Genomic DNA, 20521 nt, shown 5'->3' on the forward strand with positions numbered 1-20521 from the left:
GACATTAATTGTTTGAGAAATAAACTCATACTATTTATTGCAAATGTAAGCAAAGTTAGATAAACTATTTATTAGCTTACCTAACAAACTATCAAGATGAAATTAATCACATTTTCTTTTTTAACGTTACGCTCCGTTCCTCGTTTTCCACGGAATCCTAGGCGTTGCATGGTGTGTGGCGGAAGAACAAGCAGGCGAACACTATTTAATTCTAATTCTCTAATCTAATATAATTTCCTATGTATGTTTATCTTAAAATAATTTTGCGGACTATTTGGCGCCTCTTTATGAGCGGCGCCCCGGGGCATGATCCTCCCCCCCATGTCAAACTGACATTTACAATATATAATCTATGCTATTCAGAATAATATAACAAACACTGAAGCAAGAGCCGATGAGAAGAATTTTTTGCGTATAAAAATTAAAATACAAAATCTCAAAATTTAGTGCTTCATATCATTCGTGTTTTTTCTACTATACGTGATATATAGTAGAAAAACTGACAGATTATTTTGCGCCTGTCATTGCAAAATCAGGCCATTAAATATATTAAAAAAAATACAAAACATAACATTAAAAATATGATTATGATTTTACGAATAAATGCAAACATTTTAAATAATTAACAACGTTAACACTCTGTTGGTAACATTTTATAATATATTTAACTAATACAAAATAAAAATAAACATATACGATGAAACGATATAATCAGTAATCATATGTGATACGTGTTACTTTTAATTATTCAATAAGAATTGTTATTTATTATATTTTACAATCACGATACCATATATTTAAACAAATACTAGACCTACCTATTATATAATATATTTGACAATTTAATTTTTGACGTTTCAATGTCGATGCTTATAAACTCGTAAACGTCATTTTCATACAGTATGTCTATGAGTATGAAACATTTTTGATTTTGTATCAGTCAAAGTCAAATGAAGCTTAGCGTTAGATGTTTTCTAAATTAGATTCTAGTGAAAAAATCTTTTTATAAATATTATTGTGTTAATTTGATAACGATACGTTATCTTAGCAAGTGAAAATCCTTACGCATTGTGTCTGCAAACAAATTGAAAAAAAAAGGTGTCTAATACAAAATTATAATAAAATTTTACTAAAATATTCTCATTTAGTTAGAGAAAGTCGTTGGCGCGTAGCCTAAATCTAGCGACATGAATCCTATGATGATATTTAGAACAGTGAAAAGGTGTGCCCGACTGGATCTCAGAACATTTAAGTAAGCATTTATTTAACTTAATTGTTAAATTTTTCAAATTTGAAAAGTGCAAATTCAAATATAATTGAATTCTATTTCATATTCTTTCATGCTATTCATTACAACTTAATGACACTGCACATAGCTTAGGATATCATTGCCATCCTGGTAAATCTCCTATGCTACACATTTAAATATTTAATGTTAATAATAATACTCTTCCTACTAATATTATAAATATGAAAGTTTGTGAAGATAGATGTTTGTTCCACATTCAGGCAAAAACTACTTAATGGATTTAGATGAAACTTTACAATAACATAACTCATACCCCAAAATTACATATAACATATGTAATAATTTTATATAATTTGTTTATAATGCCAAAATAAGTTTAAGCAGGTGAAGCCTTTGACTACTAAGCCATACTTTCTCATCAAGCCATTATAATTTATTTATTTATAAATAGTATTTACTTTCCTAAATGTGAAAGAATATTTTGAAATTAAGGTCAAAAGTAGCATTACTTACTTAGTAAAGCTTTTTTATACTATTTCATATTTTATGTTTTTATGCCACATGTTTCTTGTCATTAATATTCATAGACAATTTAAAATATTTATACATATTATGTAGTCATTTATGTATGTAATATAAGTATATAATTATGAACAAAATATGAATGTACAATTCATAATATAAAAATATTGTAAGGTTTTTTTTTTAAATTTATTGTCAAACACTACATTTCTTGTTTTGCACCCAAAATGGAGACATTTGATTTCAAGCAAAGCAAAACAACTGTACTTTTTGTCTAAGCTTTTATCTCTTTGCTAGTGTTAGGCTATAAAAATAGTTCAATTCCCAAGTAAAGTTTGAACTGATAACCATTGTGTGACTGTGTTTCATATAACAATCAATTTAATTTAATATAATAAAAAAAACATCTTTGAAAATGTTTATATATGAGAACAATATATTTGACTCCATGTTGTATATACATGTATGCTTATTATGACAGAAATATATGATAAAAATATATATATAATATTGTGATGAAAATCATACCAAAACAATTTTACCATGTATTTGTATATTTTATCTAATGTTTAAGCAAAAAAATCTATTATAATATAAAGCTGTAGTCTTTTCTGTTGTAAAAACTTTACCTCTGTAAATACTTAAACTATTAACATATTTCATTATAAACTATTTGTAATATTATAAGTATGCTTCATAGTTTATGTTTACAAATAACAAAGGTTTTTATAACAACGGATGAACAATTACCCTATAATAAATATCAAAGACTTTTTTGCATAAACACTGAACTTACATACATAAGACATTAATAAAACACGCTATCCCTCACTTTCCGCCGAATTTTAAAGGCATTTCGTATTGAGTAGCGTAACTCACCGCCGATCTTTTGCCTTAATGCCGGAGCGAAAAAATTAAAATATTATTTAATAATAATTTATTCTCTCTTGTGGGGATCAAACCCACACCCGTCGCGTTAGTCATACTTTTGTGCTCCTGCGGCACGAGGTCCTCTCTCTCTATAAAAGGATAAGTAGTGTAAAGATTTTTTCTTAATATAACCAGTTGAAATTAATAAACAGCTTTAAATAAGCAATGCTATCATTATTATCATTTGCATTTCTTTACAGCATACCAAAACAACAACTTACAAGAATGTCAACAAGTGCCTCTATATCTGAACTGCAAAGAGAGAAAGATACTTTTCAAGATGTTTTACCTAGTATCTTTGAAACACTGCAAAACAATTCTAAGTTCACAGAGATTCCAGAAGTGGCTGATTGGACAAAAAGGGTATAAAGTTTATTATTATAAATTATTAAAAAATTATACAAAAAAAATTGCTTTTTTGCTGTTTTTGTATTTTTACGACGGTTGTAGGTTCATTTCCCACTCGGAGGGAATGAAATATTTAATATTTTCATATCCTCGCTCTGATAACGAGGCAAAGCGCAGCATTGACTTCGTCCACTTAACACAATCCCTAAAGAAGCCGCCGGAAAGTTTAGAACCAAGTATCTCAATGAGAACGGAGTGTGTTAACTCTAAAGCCTGCCTACCCTGCTATGTGCGGGATACGGCGGGAAGGTAAGAAAATATGAATTGGCGTCATGGTTTCTATGTCAAAGTTTATATGTTAAACAGAAGATAAAGCAATAGAGTATATTGCAGAGTTCTCACTTCTCCCTTTTTTCGAGGAACGTGTTATTTATAAAATATATTATTTTTTTATTATTTTTATACATTAATGTATCACGACATTTATGTTTGATTGCTTTTATATTGTTTTTAGCACTAAATAAATAAGATAATTATCGAATAAACTTGTTTATGTCTATATCGTTATAATAAAAACTCGAAACTAAAAAAAGAGTGGTATATACTTTAAATACGTTAAAAATATTTTTTTGGTCGGTTTCCAAGAGGCGCGGGTTCAAATACCGCTATGCTCAATTTTTTTAACGTTTTCTAAAAAAATATACTAAAATAAGTACAAAAACAAATATTTTTTTGATACTTTTATGCATGAATATATCACGACATTTATATTTCATTGCTTTTAGATTGTCCTTTGCACTAAATAAATAAAATAAATATCGAATAAACCCTTTTAAGACTATAATACAACTATATACAATAAAAATAAGTATTAACGAGGAAGCGAGACCAAGATAGTACCTACTTACTATATTTATACAAAAAAAAAATGCTTTCAAGGTTTCAAAAGTATCATTATTTACTAGTTATTTTTATTAAGTGTAAGTTGAAATTATTACGTAGAAATATCGTATTTAAAAACACTGCTAAGTGTGAGTCGGACTCGCCCAACGAAGGTTTCGTAGTAGGCTATAGGATAACGGAAAGTATATATATAAGCTTTTAAACACCCTTTAGGACATCTGGCAGGAGTAAAGGCCCACGGCCCCAACGGCCCCAGAAGTAAAGGGTCTGGTAATAATAAATATAGATTTTTTACATTATTCTTAAAAACATATTTAAAAACGAGCGTTTCTACTTTAACGTAGCTGGACGTGTACCTTAAGTTGGCACTATCTCTGAAAAGTTTTCATTTTCAAGTTAGAGAGTATGTACACAGTTTTAACTATATATTAGACTATGAATCCTCAAAATGTCAGCTTTGGTAAAATGATGGAGGTCTGGGGGCCCTGGGATCTCAGTCTATTACGATTATAGCGCAGGATTCTCAGATTTATTTTTAATCTCAAATAGCACTAATAAGAATATCAGGAATAATTATCTAATAGAAAAATAGAGGATAAAAGAAAGAATAAAATATATATTTATTTATAAATTGTTATTATTTTTAAGGGAACTTGAACAAAAGTTGTGTTTTATCAGGTACTGGAATACAATCTACACGGTGGTAAAAAGAATAGGGGACTCATGACAACTTATGCATACGAAAATATTGAAGATCCACAGAACATTACGGAGGAATCCCTCAGAATTAGTCGAGTAGTAGGATGGTGTCTCGAAATGGTGAGTTAACTTATATTGAATTAATCATATTATTTATGGGGGACGGAGTGTTTTGACACTAGGTTCCATCTGCTACCCTGCTGTTTGGGGAATACGGCTTGAAGGTGATCTTATTATAACGATTGATCAACATCTATATATTATTTGACGTACGTATTATGATATTGCTATTGTTTCGAAGGAGTTTTAATAAAACATTATATTACAATGGAAAAGCCTGAAATGTTTTTGTATTGAACCTTCGCCTTATGGTAAAATTTACCATTACCTGGTAAATGTCACTCGATATGGTAAATGTCAATAGTAATTTTAATTGCCAAGTGGTCTTCAGAGACAGTGATTACTCACCGTAGAACCGATAACTTGTTTTTGTCAGCTTCGAACTGTTTCACAGATGTCGAATTCTGGAGGCACTGCCGCAAAGCCGCCCAAGACAAAGCCAAGATATGAAAATATTAAATATTTCATTTTCTCAAGTGGGAATCGAACCCACAACCTGTTCCGTTTACATTCTTCTTACCGTTGTACTGGCCTCGTAACCACTTAAGAATAGATAACGCTTTTGTTATAATATTAATAATAATTTAAAAACTGTTTGTAAAATACACATACCTACCTACATGGAAAATAAATAACAATTAAATTTTATTTTATGGCATTGCACGTCACAAAATCAATATTCTGCATCTGACTGTTAGTTCTATGGTTCTGGTTTCTATTCCCACTCGGGAAAATGATTTCTCTTGTGAGACTAAATGTGGCGTTAAGTTCCGTCATATGTATGATGGATGTCTCGAATTCGATGGAAAATAGAGATCGGCGTGTCTTAACACTTGGTTCTCTCTACGTTGATAAAACCTTGAATACATGCCATAAAAAAGTAATAAATGATATTGTTGTAATAGAATTAATTAAATAATAATGCAAATTCAAAACAAGTTGGTGACGCAAATAAGTAGGTATTTGAGTCACTAACTTTCTTTTTTAACATAGAATTTTCTATTTAACTGAGATGAATGTACTCGAACGGTACCTAGCTTTTGTAAATTTAATATATACCTACTTATATATTTATATTTCGGTGATATTATCATTAAACGTTTATTTTAAAATACAATACGCTTTTTAAATATTACAATACGCTTCGATAATCTTCGTTGATATCTTCCTCTTCATTCATATTATAACAAGAGTGCCATTGTCAAAGGAAATAACTGTTTACTGTCTGTTAGCGAACGTAAGAGGCTTGGAAGGGCTCTGTCATTTTATAATCTAATGTATCTTATATTATATGCATCTACTAGCTTACAATAATATATTTTTTCGCACTGAGCAGCGTAGGCAGAGGGAACCTGGGAACCTATTGTTGAAACACTTCGTTCCCATTAAGACTTTCGTTCTCCATTTTCCACCGAATTCTGGATTTGTGTGTTGAGTGGCGAAATTCTCGTATGGCGCCAGAGTAAAGAAATGAAAATATAACTTCTTTCTCCTGCCATTAATCCCGGCTATTGCCTGGGGAATATGATATGCAAATATTACTATACGAGTATATTAAATAACATTATAGTGATCCCTATATATATAAAAATTCTAATTTAATAACTTTCTCAATATTGCTTATATACATTTCCATTGTAGTTTTTGTCGCAAATATAATTGTCGTTCAATTCTCTCTATAAATAGCATAATTATTACGATACTGTAATGGCGTTTATTAGAGGTTCTAATTTTACACCACAGCCTTATATTGTTCATGCCTTTATTTTAAAAAAAATTGATCTGAGCTATTTTTTTTTACACCACAGCCTTATATTGTTCATGCCTTTATTTAAAAAAAAAAATGATCTGAGCTATTTTTTTTTTTATTATATAGAGAAGATAAATTTATTTTATTAAACGTTAAATACCATAACATTTATGCTGTCAAATAACATACTAGACTTTTAAAAAAAAATACAGTCGAATTGATAACCTCCTTTTTTTACAGAAGTCGGTTAAAAATCAATCAGTCAATAATATATGGTACTTTTAGAGTATCAACACTACCTATTGCATAGATAAATTAAAACAATATATCACATCAACAGTTGCACGCGTATTTTTTGGTGATGGACGACATTATGGACGGTTCAACAAAACGACGAGGTGTGCCGTGTTGGTACCAGCTGCCCAACATTGGCTTGGGTGCCATCAATGATGCTATTCTGATACAAGCCTGCATATACGAAGTGCTGTACTCATACTGTAAGGACATGCCGCAGTATAAACATATAGTGGACTTAATTAATGAGGTAAGTTTTTTGACTAAGTAATGTGAACCTAGCATATTTTTTTAGATTTTCCTCAAAAAATGTGTCAACGACGCGCTTTGATTCGACACCAGAGCAAAGAGCTAAAAATATTAAATACTTCGTTTCCAAAAGTCGGAATCGAACCCACTACCTGTAGTGTTTACAGTCACAAACAAGCTTGTGATCCTCCACCACCCAAATTTTTATCAAATTACTTTTAGCTTTCATGATTGTGCACATAAAACTCTAATGTTTAATTAGTTATAGTTATAAAAATGGTTTTAAGTATATTTTAACTCTAAAGCTGTTTACAACTGTCAGATATAAAAACACAATTTTATTGAAATTCGTTTTAAAAATTACGTGAATTTTAATACTTAGTAGAAAATGTACGCTATACTAATGTTTGTTTTTTAAATTCCGCCTTATATCATCGTAGTATATAGTTAGATATTATTTCTAAACTTCTAACGTAATGATAACCAAGGTTATTTAAATAAGTAAATTTAAGCTGTATATTACGGAATAAAAAAACTCGCTTTATGTAGATACAGTACGGTCGACGAGTCGTGGCCGCTTTGAACTTACCTGTAGATAGCGGCACAGATTTGATTTTAAGATTTTTATTAATTTTGATTATTTTCTTCTCGATTAAACAATCAGGGCAGCCATTATTCGTCGACCGTACTGTAGTGCCAATTATTTCTTATCTATTTTAAGTTATATTATAGCATAAACGTGATAAATAAACCATTAAAAAACAATTATTACGTACTATTCTACAAGTTTTCCTTAACCTTTAAAATAGCTGAACATCTCTTTATGTTTACAGTCCTGGCGCAGAGGCACAAAGGAGTGCCTGTAAACGTAACATAACAGGCTGTGGGTTCGATTCCCAGAAATGAAATATTTAATATTTTCATTTCTTCGCTCTGGTGTTAAGACAAAATTTAGCGTTATTCCACCACTCAACACGCAATGCCTCCAGAAGTGGATGTGTGCCTATTCAGCTACATGCGAGATACACCATAAACCTGAAAAAGAAGATTCATGACTGAAATATTTCTTCAGTATTATTATTTTCTTCATTATTTGCGCTTCAGATAGGTAGTAATTTTTTAGGTCTGGTTATCTCTTATCATTTTTAAATAAAAATACTTCTACAGTAATGTACATACATTGTAAAAGTAACATGTATATTATAAAAATTACTTAACGACTCATAAAATAATGCAATTATTGAAGCACTCGTTCTTGGCAAAATAAATTTAATTTTAAATTTATCCGGCATATCCCAATATTACTTCTTTTATAATTAAATAATAATCTGTTTTTTCCCCTACAAAACGATATTTAATTTACCTTTCTATTTAGGGTCTTCTCTACACATCAGTTGGCCAACACCTCGACTATACTATGGCGCACCGCAGCAAGAATGACTACAGCTTGTTCACACCAGAACGTTACAGCTCCATAGTGAAATATAAGACATCATATTATACTTTCAAAATGCCAGTATGCCTAGGACTGTTGCTGGCGAATAAACTAGATCCCAAGACGCACAAGCAGACAGAGACAATATGCTTTGAAATTGGACATTTATTTCAAATGCAGGTAAATAAATGTGTGAAATATTTTACTTTTCTCTTTTCTTTTTTAGCTTCACGCCGTATCCCACACATAGTAGAGGTGAGAGTTCCTGGGAACATACTGTTAAGGCACTCTGTTCCCATTAACACATTTCCATTTCCCATTTTGCCCCGAATTTTAGATTCAGAACCAATTTTGGTAATTATAAAAGGTTCAAGTATTCAAGTAAGTTTATAGATGGCTACTTTTAATTTAAATAAAATATAATGCGAAACTAATGCTTTTTGTATAATTATGTTTCTTCGTGTGAACACAGGTTCCTTCTGCCTTCCTCACTATGTGCGGGATATTGTGTGAGGCTAAACAAAATCTTTTACGAATTTATATAAAATAGACTAGAGCTTAACATTATTAGATATTTAAGCACATTTATTAGTATTTTTATTAGTCACTCAAATATTATTTTATACATATTATCACTTATTGCATATTATTTATCTACTATTAAACATACATATATTATATTCTTATAAAGGAAAGCTTACGTAATAACTAATTAATAAGTGTAGACCTTCGCTCGTTGAAAAAAACAGATTAAATATTATATTTATATTGTTTAATAGTTTTTTTAATATTAACGCACTGAGTAAGAAATATATTCCATACTTGTTGTAAAATATTATCTTTTACATATTGATATGTACTAAACACTATCAAGGATTTTCAATTTGCAAATAAATTTATTTGTTTTTTTTTTAAGTAACTGGTGAATTTACACGTAACTGATACGTGACTGTGAGTTGAAATCGAAAACGGGGTAATAGACTAAGTTAACCCACATGCCGAAGAAAGTGCAGAATGCTTTTATCGATTGTTTAAGTAGTGGAGAATATTAGTAAAAGTGAAAGAATTATCCTGTAATATAATGTTCAAATTGGCATATAAGTCTCTAATAATGTAGTGAGTGCCTCAACAAAATATACCAATTACAAAATGTAGCATATCGTCAATCATAAGTCAATGATTCGGGTTGTTTTACAAAAAGTTATTGGAACGAAGTTCCTTACGGCAGGCTTGGAAGGGATAGTAAAACCGTAAGAAAAATGCGTGGAATAAAACCGTTAAATGAGACGTGCGCAGGCGCGACAGTCGCATACACAGACGAGTGGTCTATAATAACTTTCTCTTTCTCCCTCTTTCTATATATTTATTATATCCTAAAATACTGAATTTCCTAAATACTTTCTTGTACTTAAATAAAAACTAATCAGCAAAATTTAAGAGAAAAATCAAGAAAACCTACATAAAATTGAGCACGACTTTTTTTGCAATTTGTGTCGATTCTACATTAGCCGAAGGAACTTCGTTCCTACCTGTCCCACGACACACCATTTATTTAAGTTTATTTCTATATTCACAGGATGACTTCATAGATTGTTTCGGAGTTGAAAAAGTGACGGGAAAAGTGGGTACAGATATACAAGAGGGCAAATGTTCGTGGCTGGCGGTACAAGCGATACAGAGGTGTAATGAAAAGCAAATGAGAGTGTTTTCAGCTTGCTACGGAAGCTCCGAACCGGCCCACATCGAGAGAATAAAGAGACTTTACGAAGAACTAGATTTACCAACTGTATATAGAAATGAAGAGAAAGCGAGACACGATTTAGTTGTACGATTAGTCCAAGACTTCCCCTCTGACACAATATCCCCCGATCTCTTCTTGAAACTGCTCAACAGAATATATGACAGAAAAAAATAAATACTATAACGTATGTGTATTGCTTAAATTTTATTTTTTTATATAAAATTCATTCAAAGTGAAGCATTTGCATATAAATTAAAATAAGAAAGTCAGTCGATCATTATTGACATTCATGGTATATTTATATATAATAAAAAAAGTAACTAGTCTTTCAACAATCGTACCATTTTATTTAGAAAATAAAATACAATAGTATTTTTAACACGTGACTGACGTGTAATATTTAATGTTTATTTTATACTGTGGTAGCTGCCATTAGCTAAATTATATATATATAATTGTCATATTTTTATTTATATTACATTTATGATTTCATAATTTTTTTGTTATAAGCGATCTGCGGACTCATAACTAGGATAAATTCGCGAAATCCCGGATGAATGGCAGCCCTGTGTCGATCCTAAACTGTGTGTAACATTAAAATTTTTATAATTATAAGGAATAGTTGATTATTCAAAATAATTGATATATTCAAATGGTAAAATATGGTGGGAACTATTTTTAGTCAAATTATATTATTTATAATTGGTAACATTATACATGAATATATTTTATTAAAAAAAAAATATCGTGCGAAAAAGACAAATTAACGATGAATTTACGACGATACTTTATATTAATATGGATTGTTCGTAAAAATATATTTTTCATAGTTTTAGAAAATGTAATCGAAGCAGGACTGAAACCTGCGCTTCTTGGACACTGTCCGGCTTACGAGAGGCGTGGGTTCAAGTTCCGCTACTAAAAATATATTTTTTTCCTTATTGTAGAATAATACATAATACATATATATTTCATTTAAGGCATTATCGATTTGCAATACAGATTAACTATTATAATCAAGGAGGCTTAAATAAATGAAGAAGTTTAAATCGTCTTACATTTATATGCTTATCAAAATAGGTATATTGAGAGAAATACATTTTTTTGTGTTTGTATACTGGAGAAATATAAATATTATATAATTTCTCAATACTGCGTAATACATATGACCTTTAGGATGAATAATACAGTCTTCAGAATTTACTAAATATTTAATGATATACCTAATAATGTATTTAAAGAATAATGAAAACCGACTATTTTATTCAAATAAATAACTCAAAAAATTAAATAACAATGTTATATTATTGAGACGATGATTTACCACATCTTTAATTTCTGTTTTTGCTTATAACCAACCAAAATACGAAACCTTTACATAAATTACATAATTGTGTTCTGATGTATTAGCTATATTAGTGTAAAGTTTCATCTTAATCCATTCAGTAGTTTTTACGTGAAAAAGAAACAAACATCTATCCTCATATACTTTCAAATTTATAGTATTAGTAGGATATGCAGGGAAATATTAAAATTAGAGCTATATCACTTTTATTCTCAGTATATTGATATTATATACTTATAATATAATTCGTTTCAACCAGTTTTAGGATTTAAGTAAATATTGTAATAATTCAAATTATTTTATACATCTGTTTCGGTTCATTTATATTTTATTGTAATTATTAAGTTTTTCCCTAACGTTGAATATCGGAAATGGTAATGTAAGGATGGTGGTTATTTTACAATGAATAAATTTATATTTCAAGAGATATCTTGTTTTTTTAAAAATTTTTCATTATAAGGAAAGTGTAGTATACCTAGTACAATTTTTTTTTCAGGTTTTTCACAAGGAAATTGACAAAATTTATTGAATTTTTCGTGGTCTTAATGACCCTTGCCAGGGTATTTCCAGTTACCACCCGTTATGATTGGAACTTGATAGTAGGTAAAGAGACCCTAGTGTCAAGAAACTCCATTCTCCGCTTTCCATGTAAATTAACCTGGTACCTGGGTACTAACTTTAATTTGACAGAAGTTCAACTTGGAACCTCTGTGAAATTAAAGTAAACAACTAAAGTTAAACTAAATTCATAACTTTTTTAGTATTTATAGCTTTTAGTTACTTTGCTTTAAGTAGTTAGTTTAGTTTTAGTTTTTTAATAAAGTATTTATAATTTTAGGGTGCTGAAAAACTCGAGAAAAATATATCTTTTCAGTTTTTTTGGAAATCGATGTTCTTCAACATTGTCAAATTTGTAAAAATATTATACATTTCACTTATACTGCGTGTATTTTGTTGAAAAATTTTGTCATATCTTCTCTTATAACGCTTTCAGCGACTCTTATTTTTTTTAGTTCCAGGCTGTATCACACCTATAGAAGCAGAAAAATCTACTGACGGTGGGACAAACTGCCAACATTGTACTTACAAAGTAATATCAAAATATTTATGATTTTTTAGGTTAACAAGTTTGTTAGAATATACTAGCATTATCACTTACGTAAAACGTTTGGACGAGTCATTAAAAACGCATTATTTGTGTTGTTTTAACAAAAAATGCAGATTACTTTAAAAATATGCTTTTAAAATACATTATATGTACAATATGTGAATGAAGATCCACATACGTGATTACGAGAAATAATTTGGTTGAAATATTTATTTTCGTATAATTTTTGGTAAAACAAAATTCTGTCTTGTTATTTTTGATACTGTGAAAACATAGTATGCAGAAGGTTAATTCTTACTAGAATATACCTAAAGATAACATTTCCATTAAAAATAATGAAAACTTATAAGTCAAAAATAATACATTTGAGCTAGTAGTTACTGAGATTAGCGCGCTAAATCAAACAAACCTTTCGCTTTACAAAAATAAGGTAACGGACAGTTAAATAAAAACACATTTATATTCTATCCATAGTGTATTCCAAAAATATAATGTTATACATAACATTGCTTCAATCAATAGTTAAGTCAAGTTATAGTAACCGTTTACAACCGTTACTTATATATACCTACTAAAAGTAAGCAATGACCAACTTAACTGATGTCAAATATATTACAAAATATGGAATATCGGAACTATTTACTCTAATGATGTCCATACAATCCTATGTCGATGTTTTTCTCTATTAAGTTTATTATCTATACATATAAAAGGAGAAATTCCCACTAACTGAAATTTGGACCAATCGTGAAATTTGGACAGATGTTTATTTTCGTAATCTGAACCCACCCACTAAGAAGAGATTTTGAAAAATTTTAACCCTAAGTGGATGAAAGTTTGTATGGATTTTTTTTAATAATACGAAATTCAGACTCTTAATTACATTTCATTGAACACGTGTTTCAAGATTAGAATTTATCCCCTAAACTGAAAATAATTTTATAAATATATTTAATAAATATTAGTATGATTCAAGCAGGTGAAGCCGCGACGGTCCACATAAATAAAAAGCACAAGGATTTTAAAAATATAACCTCTGCTGGTTATTTAAATATGAATTGCAATATAGCTATGAAATTTAGTTTTTATTCTCATAAAATATTATCATCGGAGAACAAGTTTTTTACAACATAATTATTTTATACACGGTAATAAAATAAAGTAAAAACTACATATAGCTGACACTGTGTTCCGCAATTCAATTTTCAAGACATTCAATTTGCGTCTTTCGCGAAATTTTCGAGGCATTGCCTGTTCAGTGGGGGAATTCAACGCCACGCTTTGCCTTGTTACCAGAGTGATGAAATGAAAATATTAAAAAATAATTTATTCCCCCGAGCGGGAATAAAAGCCACAACCTTCGCGTTTACAGTCACACACTTGAGCCACTGCCCCACGACGGCCCCTAAAAAAACTACTTCATATAATAATAAACTTGTAAAATCATAAGATAGAATCTTATGCAGATGTAATATAACTAATACTAAAATTTTATAACAGTCTTACCCTTTTTTTTCAAATAATTAAACATTTTATTGAAATATAATATATTTAAATAAACAGACAAAAGATTGTATGGACACTCAAAATTCGCACTACATGACAAATATAAAACTACTGCAACTTATGGCAACATTAATAATGATATAATTCAAAACAATCAAGTAAAATGTGACGAGTATCAACTAGGTACATAAGAATATTGTTAAACTATTGCATTGTAACGTCCATATATAAATATAAGTTCAAATCCTAACAGGGGGGTTCAAATCCCACAACGCTGAGGTCACTCCGACTTGAATACTGACAAAAATAAAAAAATAGCAGGTTTTTAAAATAATAGTAAACACAATATATCTACAAATACGTTATTGAGATATGACGACCTAATGACATGCCAATTTTTAGTAAACATATTATTTCTATATATGTAATAGTATAATATAAATATATTTTATGATTGACGCTCAGCTAAGAAGTCGGGTCGAGGGTAGTGTTGAAATGATTACAATGTGTACGTGCTAATATAATTTTGACTAGTAAGCACCAATTGACTAATATACATAATTAATATCCTTAAAAAGTATTTACATATATTTAGTGGCTAATAAAATTTAGCCAATACAAAGAGTTGGGTCGCAAAAATCCGATTCCATCCCCGCACCGCTCACTACGGAAAACGTTTCACAAGAACAATCTAGAATCGTGTTTAAATTGTTGCGATTTTTTTTAATCCTATACAAAAAAAATAAAACAAAACTTTTGAGCGTTAAAAGTTCAGTTCGAGCCCTAAAGCAATAAAAGTTTTATCTTTACATATATATGTAAAGATATAATATATATTATATGTAAAAATTAAGAGTAATTAATATTTTTTTGTATTCTATATTATAAATAATAATACAAATTATACACTGAAGCTAATATATGTTTGTAATAATACAATGTTAAGCTGCTACGTTTTACATTTAAAAAAGTTATATTCGAATCGAAATATAAGAAATTCGGTGGTACTTATTCTACGTCAATTGCCGGATAGCCACGCCATTTTTCTTTATCCTGGTCACCTTGAAAACAAAGTTCAAGTAAATATCTTTTTTAAATATTACCCCATGAAATTTTTATATTCGATAGAAACTAGCAAATAATTTTAACCTTTCACGTCCCATAATAACAATGATGTTTTTGTTTTACCCCAATGCAAACATGAGTTTGTTTTTGTTTGTGTGAAAATGTGACTTAATCGAGAGCATTCTTTGCAATGATTGAAGAAAATATGTTCAACTGTTTGAAGATCATCAGCTCTTTCCAGGTGGATAAAAGGATGTAAACAACTTTGATTGGTCTAATCGATTTCGTAGGATAAATGTTTACTTTTTAGGGCTGTTTGTATCAGAGGCTTAACTTTTTATGTTAATGATAAACTCTAATTCACTCATAGAGCCGTAGTAGCGCAGGGAGACATGGGTGCGTAAGCGCGGCGGTTGTGGGTTCAATTCCCACATGGAGGAATGAATATATTATTTATTAAATATTTATTTAAATTAATATTTTCATTTCTTCGCTTTGGTGCTGGTGCTTAATTCAAATTCCAATTACATACTTTTCACATTCACACTTTAAAGTTCTACATAACTCAAAGGTAACAAACATTTCACACATGAAGGTTACCTCCACCCGCATACTGCAGAATGTGATGACACCCATCCTCATAATCAAAATCCCTAACACTTACCCCCAAAGCTACCAGGCTAACATGTCACACGTGGGGGTTGACGTGAGGGTGGAAAGGCAGCGGGGGCGCGTGCACCAGCCGGCGGTGCGCCTCAGTGCCCGTCAGCGCCGCGACGGTGACGCCCGCCTGGTACGCCGCCGGCACCCGCACGTAACGAGTACGCGTGCCCGCCTCCGCCCAACCTGAGGCTCGCCACTCTCGGATCACATTCGCTACTTGTCCTGGTTGAGGTTATTTGTGTTAAGTAGATAGTGCTTGAACTATAGCTATGTAAATAAAATGTAAATTTTGTGTTTGACAATTATAAAAAAATAAACAATTCTTTCTCGAAATCTATAGCGAGAAAATTAGAATCATTCATTCCCCTAAGTGAGAATCGAACCCACAACCATCCCGCTTACAGTATAACGCTGTTCTTTCGTGGCGCGACGGTATAAATAAATTTTAATTTGTAATAAAACTATCCGTACTTACCAAGAACATTAAAAGTATGGAATCGTCGGTCTGGCACAACCATCAATGGTGTCAAATCTGTATTGGCAGTGAACCTAGCGAGGATATCTCTACTTTTAACCAAAAGCACAGAAGGAGATGTTAATTTTGGCCATAATGCTGATTCTCTTATACATTCCACAGGATTCGTCAAGTAAACTCCATGAGAAGACACTCCAAACACCATCTGATGGTGCCACGCGTCTGGTATATCACCTTCACAACCCATTTGCAAGTTCAAAGTGAGAATTGGAACTGCACCTGAAATTAATGATATTTAGATGTAATAAAGAAATGTAATAAACACTAGTGATCATCGATAATGATCCCGATAGGGACCTACATATCATTAGATATATTCTTGAAGAGTTCGGACATGTTGCTTTGTCTGCCTTGTCGTCGTATCATGTCATATTTATAGAAGGGATTCTTTAAATGACGCGCCATTGCGCCATGTTTTGTTAGATGCTACGTTTCATTGCCCCTACAAAAATACCCCATCCTCCCTTTAAATTACATTACGTAATATGTCAATTCACACACACACACACACACACACGTTTTAACACACGCGCACGCACACCCGCACGCTACCCACCTTACCCACACCTTACTAATATCAAAATATCTCACTAACCAAGCGATATCCAGTCCGCCAACCAATGAGAGAGTGACATAACCCTCTCCGGGTAAGTGGGGAAGAACCTAGCGGTGACGAGACCGTCTGACGCTCTTTGGATGCCCGTCACTAGGTCCGCAGCCGTACACCCAGCTACTGCGCGCGATAAGATATACCTGAAATTAATTTGAATTAAGTTATTAAATTATTATATTTGTTGTTTTCGTTTCCATCAAAAAAATTGTGGATACACCCATAGACTTAAGTTTATCAACTGTTATAAGTTGTATTTCGGTTTTGGTGGGCAAATCTGACTCTCAATTGGCAGGTATTTTTTATAATTTCAATTTAAATATCATTTGCAGCCTATAAAACTGAATTAACAAATCAATGAATAATTAATATCATTCAAACAGTATCTTTTGTATGTTTAAATATATAATGTTATTGCAAATGTTACCTTGGCAATGGTGCATTGTTGGCTCTCAGTCTGGTTCCGACAGATGAATTAATTCTCTCTATATTGACAGGTACGCCCAGCGCTATCTATAGATATATGAAACAAAAACAAATATTAAACTAAATGTTTTAATATTTAATAAGTATAAGTACTCTTTGCTGGAAAAAATTAATGAAGAATTTCCAAGCAGATTGGAGAGTAAAAAATACGTAGTTACATATAAAACAAATCTCAAACATTAACAATAATCAAGTGATGTTAATAGACCATGTGACAATTCTAATACAAAATTACAAGGACATACAGTAGAGTTGATAGGGAAGTTATGTTTAATAAACTTTTGCGTATTATTCACACGGTTAGAAAATAATGAAAAGCAGGAGAAACGTAAAATCACAAAAATTGTGTAAGAAAAATATAAATCACTTACAAAAACATTAACAACGGCTGTAGCTCCACATGCCGAAGTGCCAATCTGCGTCACTTGCCGCTCGCAGGCTTCCCTCTCAGACCATACCATACAACGAGGGGGTTCCACGCAACACATCGTCTCGGAGATTCCCGGTGGCTTGTCTGCTGCAAGCTATATAACATATATTAGTTTTTACTGGCATGTGACTGATAACGCAATTTTTTCGTTCGATTCTTACTTCATTTCCTAGCTTTGTTAACAAGGCAAAGCACGGCGTTAAGTTCCTCCACTTACGCATCTGTCGTGACTTCGTTGGAAAGTGAAAAATGGAGTATTTTAATGCTAGGTTCTCTTTGCCCACCTTGCCACGTGGGATATAGCAAACATTAAAAAAGGCAAATCCAAACTAGGTTAAATTGAAATGTTGTACATTCCTTAAATAATATGCATAAAATATAGTTTTATTATTTTTCTTCATCATTTTAGCATTTTTCACTTTTCCCAAATAAGGCATTAATTTAATATTAATCATTTGGGACTGAACCCTAGTGAAAGACACAAATATCACCTAATGATGACAAATATCCTATATAATATATTAAGAACACTATTCATAGAATGAATTAATTACAAAAATATAATTATAAGGTTTATATATTTATTTAAGATTTTCCAAAATGATGTAATCTAAACTTTGTCAAAGATCTGCTTATATATGCAGGAAGATGCAGGAGATGCCTACTGCATCTTCCTGCATATATAAGCATTATTTTTCATTATTTTTTACATTTTATAAGCACTTTTTCATCTTAGAACGTACCGTATTTGCAGCATCATAATTTTCAATGTCTGCTTTTGTCTTCTCTGTCATAAGCTTTTTAGCCATAGTAAGATGAAACAGTGATGAAGATAAGTTTGATGAATCAAAAGCAGGCCTTTCTCCTTGATTAATTTGATATGCAAAAGGTGCTTCAGTATCCTCATCATCTAAAATTGCACACTTAAAGGTAAAAAGCATGCATTTCATTTAATAACATCTTAACAATTTAATATAGATAACAAAAGAGCTACAATTAAATTAAAAAAAACTACATAAATAACTCACAATTTAATATTTCTCTTGGTGATATTAAGTCACCACTGGAAATATGATGTGATACAAAATGATTAGAATGCCAATGTGCCATAGTTCTCCTGACTAATAACTGTTCCCCCCGTACATTAATATGAGTGATATAAGGTCCAAATGCTTGTACACCTCTTGCATTATCTGGTATCTCTTGTATTATCTCTACACGACTAGTTGATGGCACGTTATGTTGGGGTTCTTCTTGAACCAAACTTGATGCTACAGCTACGGGATGCTGTTGAACTTGTGGTGGTAAGTATTCAGGGGATGTCCCTCTTATAACAGGTTCATTCTCTTCAGGCATGTTGGCACCATCAAGATCTGTGTCAGATGTGGAAGCATCTTCAGTATCTACTTCACAAGAAGGTCCAGGATCAAAGTCCATTTCCAGGAAGTCCATGTCAGGACTAGACGCACGAGAGTTTTGTTCTCTAACATTAGCACCCGCTGACTGGGCAGCTGCATATGGTGGAGGTATAGGTAGATGTTTATCCAGGGGCAGTCCCATATCCAAGCTGAAGAAAGAACTTGGTAAATCTGCTAAATGCTCTCCACCTCTGTATGTGTAGATGCAGCCATCTTCTGAGCCTAAGGAATAATCATCATTGCCAGTGTCACTTGAACTATCATCTGCATCCAAGTTTGTTTTATTTAACTTCAATGTTGAAGGCCTTTTTCTACTCTCTCTAAGTCCACTTGGTTCACCTAAGTCGAAAGTTTTGCTAGATGACGCTCCACTTGTGGAAGGAGCATTCATATTGTAAGTAATAGAAAGACCAGCTGATTCTTGACAAACTTTGTGTTTATGACATTGCCTCTCTTGATTAGATTCTATGCCATTATCACATGTTTTGTCTGGCTTAGTAGCGCTGACGTGATCTGACTGGTTATTAGATGTGTTCAACGTTGTGGATGACACAGAACTATTTACTATATTATGTTGCTCAAAATGACTTCCCGAAAGTCTATTTGATGAGTGTCCAGTATCATTACTGGTTGTTACATTGAGGTTTCTCTGTTTTGAGCCATTATGTGGACAAAAACTTAAGTCTGTTTCATGTGACATTGATGTAAACACATTTTCATCGCACTCACCTTGCCCTCGTTGTTTTGATATGCCCTTGCGACTGTTACTTGTGTCTGATTCACGATCATGTTTATTTCGATTCCTTATCGAATCAGACTCCTCGTGAGGATTCATTGCAATAAAATTTATACATTAACAACTGTCGGCATTGTCCAATTTAAGGTTACTCAATATTATAAAGATTTTTATGATATATTAAAAAAAAATACAATTTAAATAATGCATCAAACAAAAACTTATATGGTTTAGGTAGTTTTTTACGTCTTTGAAATATATTAAAAATTTCAGCTTTACGACGAAATAAGAAAGTATTGGATTAAAAACAAACTAATTCTAACAGACCAATTGACAGATACTATAGTATTACTTTAGTGGAGTGTTGCAAGTTAAGAAA

General features: G+C 31.3%; 2 protein-coding genes across 3 annotated transcripts; one reads left to right on the forward strand and one right to left on the reverse strand.

Annotated features, from left to right (window-relative positions):
* The first annotated feature begins 895 nt into the window (after nt 1-895).
* Nucleotides 896-12012, forward strand: LOC146532108 (farnesyl pyrophosphate synthase-like). Its single transcript, XM_085197718.1, has 6 exons — nt 896-1252; nt 2902-3064; nt 4631-4771; nt 6862-7065; nt 8440-8679; nt 10076-12012. The coding sequence occupies exons 1-6, from the start codon at nt 1188-1190 to the stop codon at nt 10412-10414; spliced, it is 1152 nt and encodes a 383-aa protein (XP_085053844.1). The 5' UTR covers nt 896-1187; the 3' UTR covers nt 10415-12012.
* A 1137-nt stretch (nt 12013-13149) lies between these two features.
* On the reverse strand, nt 13150-20477 carry LOC146532109 (uncharacterized). Of its 2 annotated transcripts, XM_085197088.1 has the most exons (9): nt 20136-20476; nt 19017-19628; nt 18732-18898; nt 17930-18082; nt 17500-17585; nt 17058-17215; nt 16403-16681; nt 15929-16149; nt 13150-15260 (listed from the first exon to the last, which is right to left on the reverse strand). In XM_085197088.1, exons 1-8 carry the CDS (start codon nt 20239-20241, stop codon nt 15953-15955), a joined length of 1758 nt encoding a protein of 585 aa, XP_085053214.1. In that variant the 5' UTR covers nt 20242-20476; the 3' UTR covers nt 13150-15260; nt 15929-15952. The 2 variants fall into 2 exon arrangements, with proteins under 2 accessions (XP_085053214.1, XP_085053213.1); XM_085197087.1 differs by having other exon boundaries at nt 19017-20477.
* Nucleotides 20478-20521: the final 44 nt, after the last annotated feature.

This window comes from Heliconius melpomene, chromosome 14 (assembly GCF_056956725.1).
Source record: "Heliconius melpomene rosina isolate 202511_hmr_F chromosome 14, ASM5695672v1, whole genome shotgun sequence".
Lineage (NCBI taxonomy): Eukaryota > Metazoa > Arthropoda > Insecta > Lepidoptera > Nymphalidae > Heliconius > Heliconius melpomene.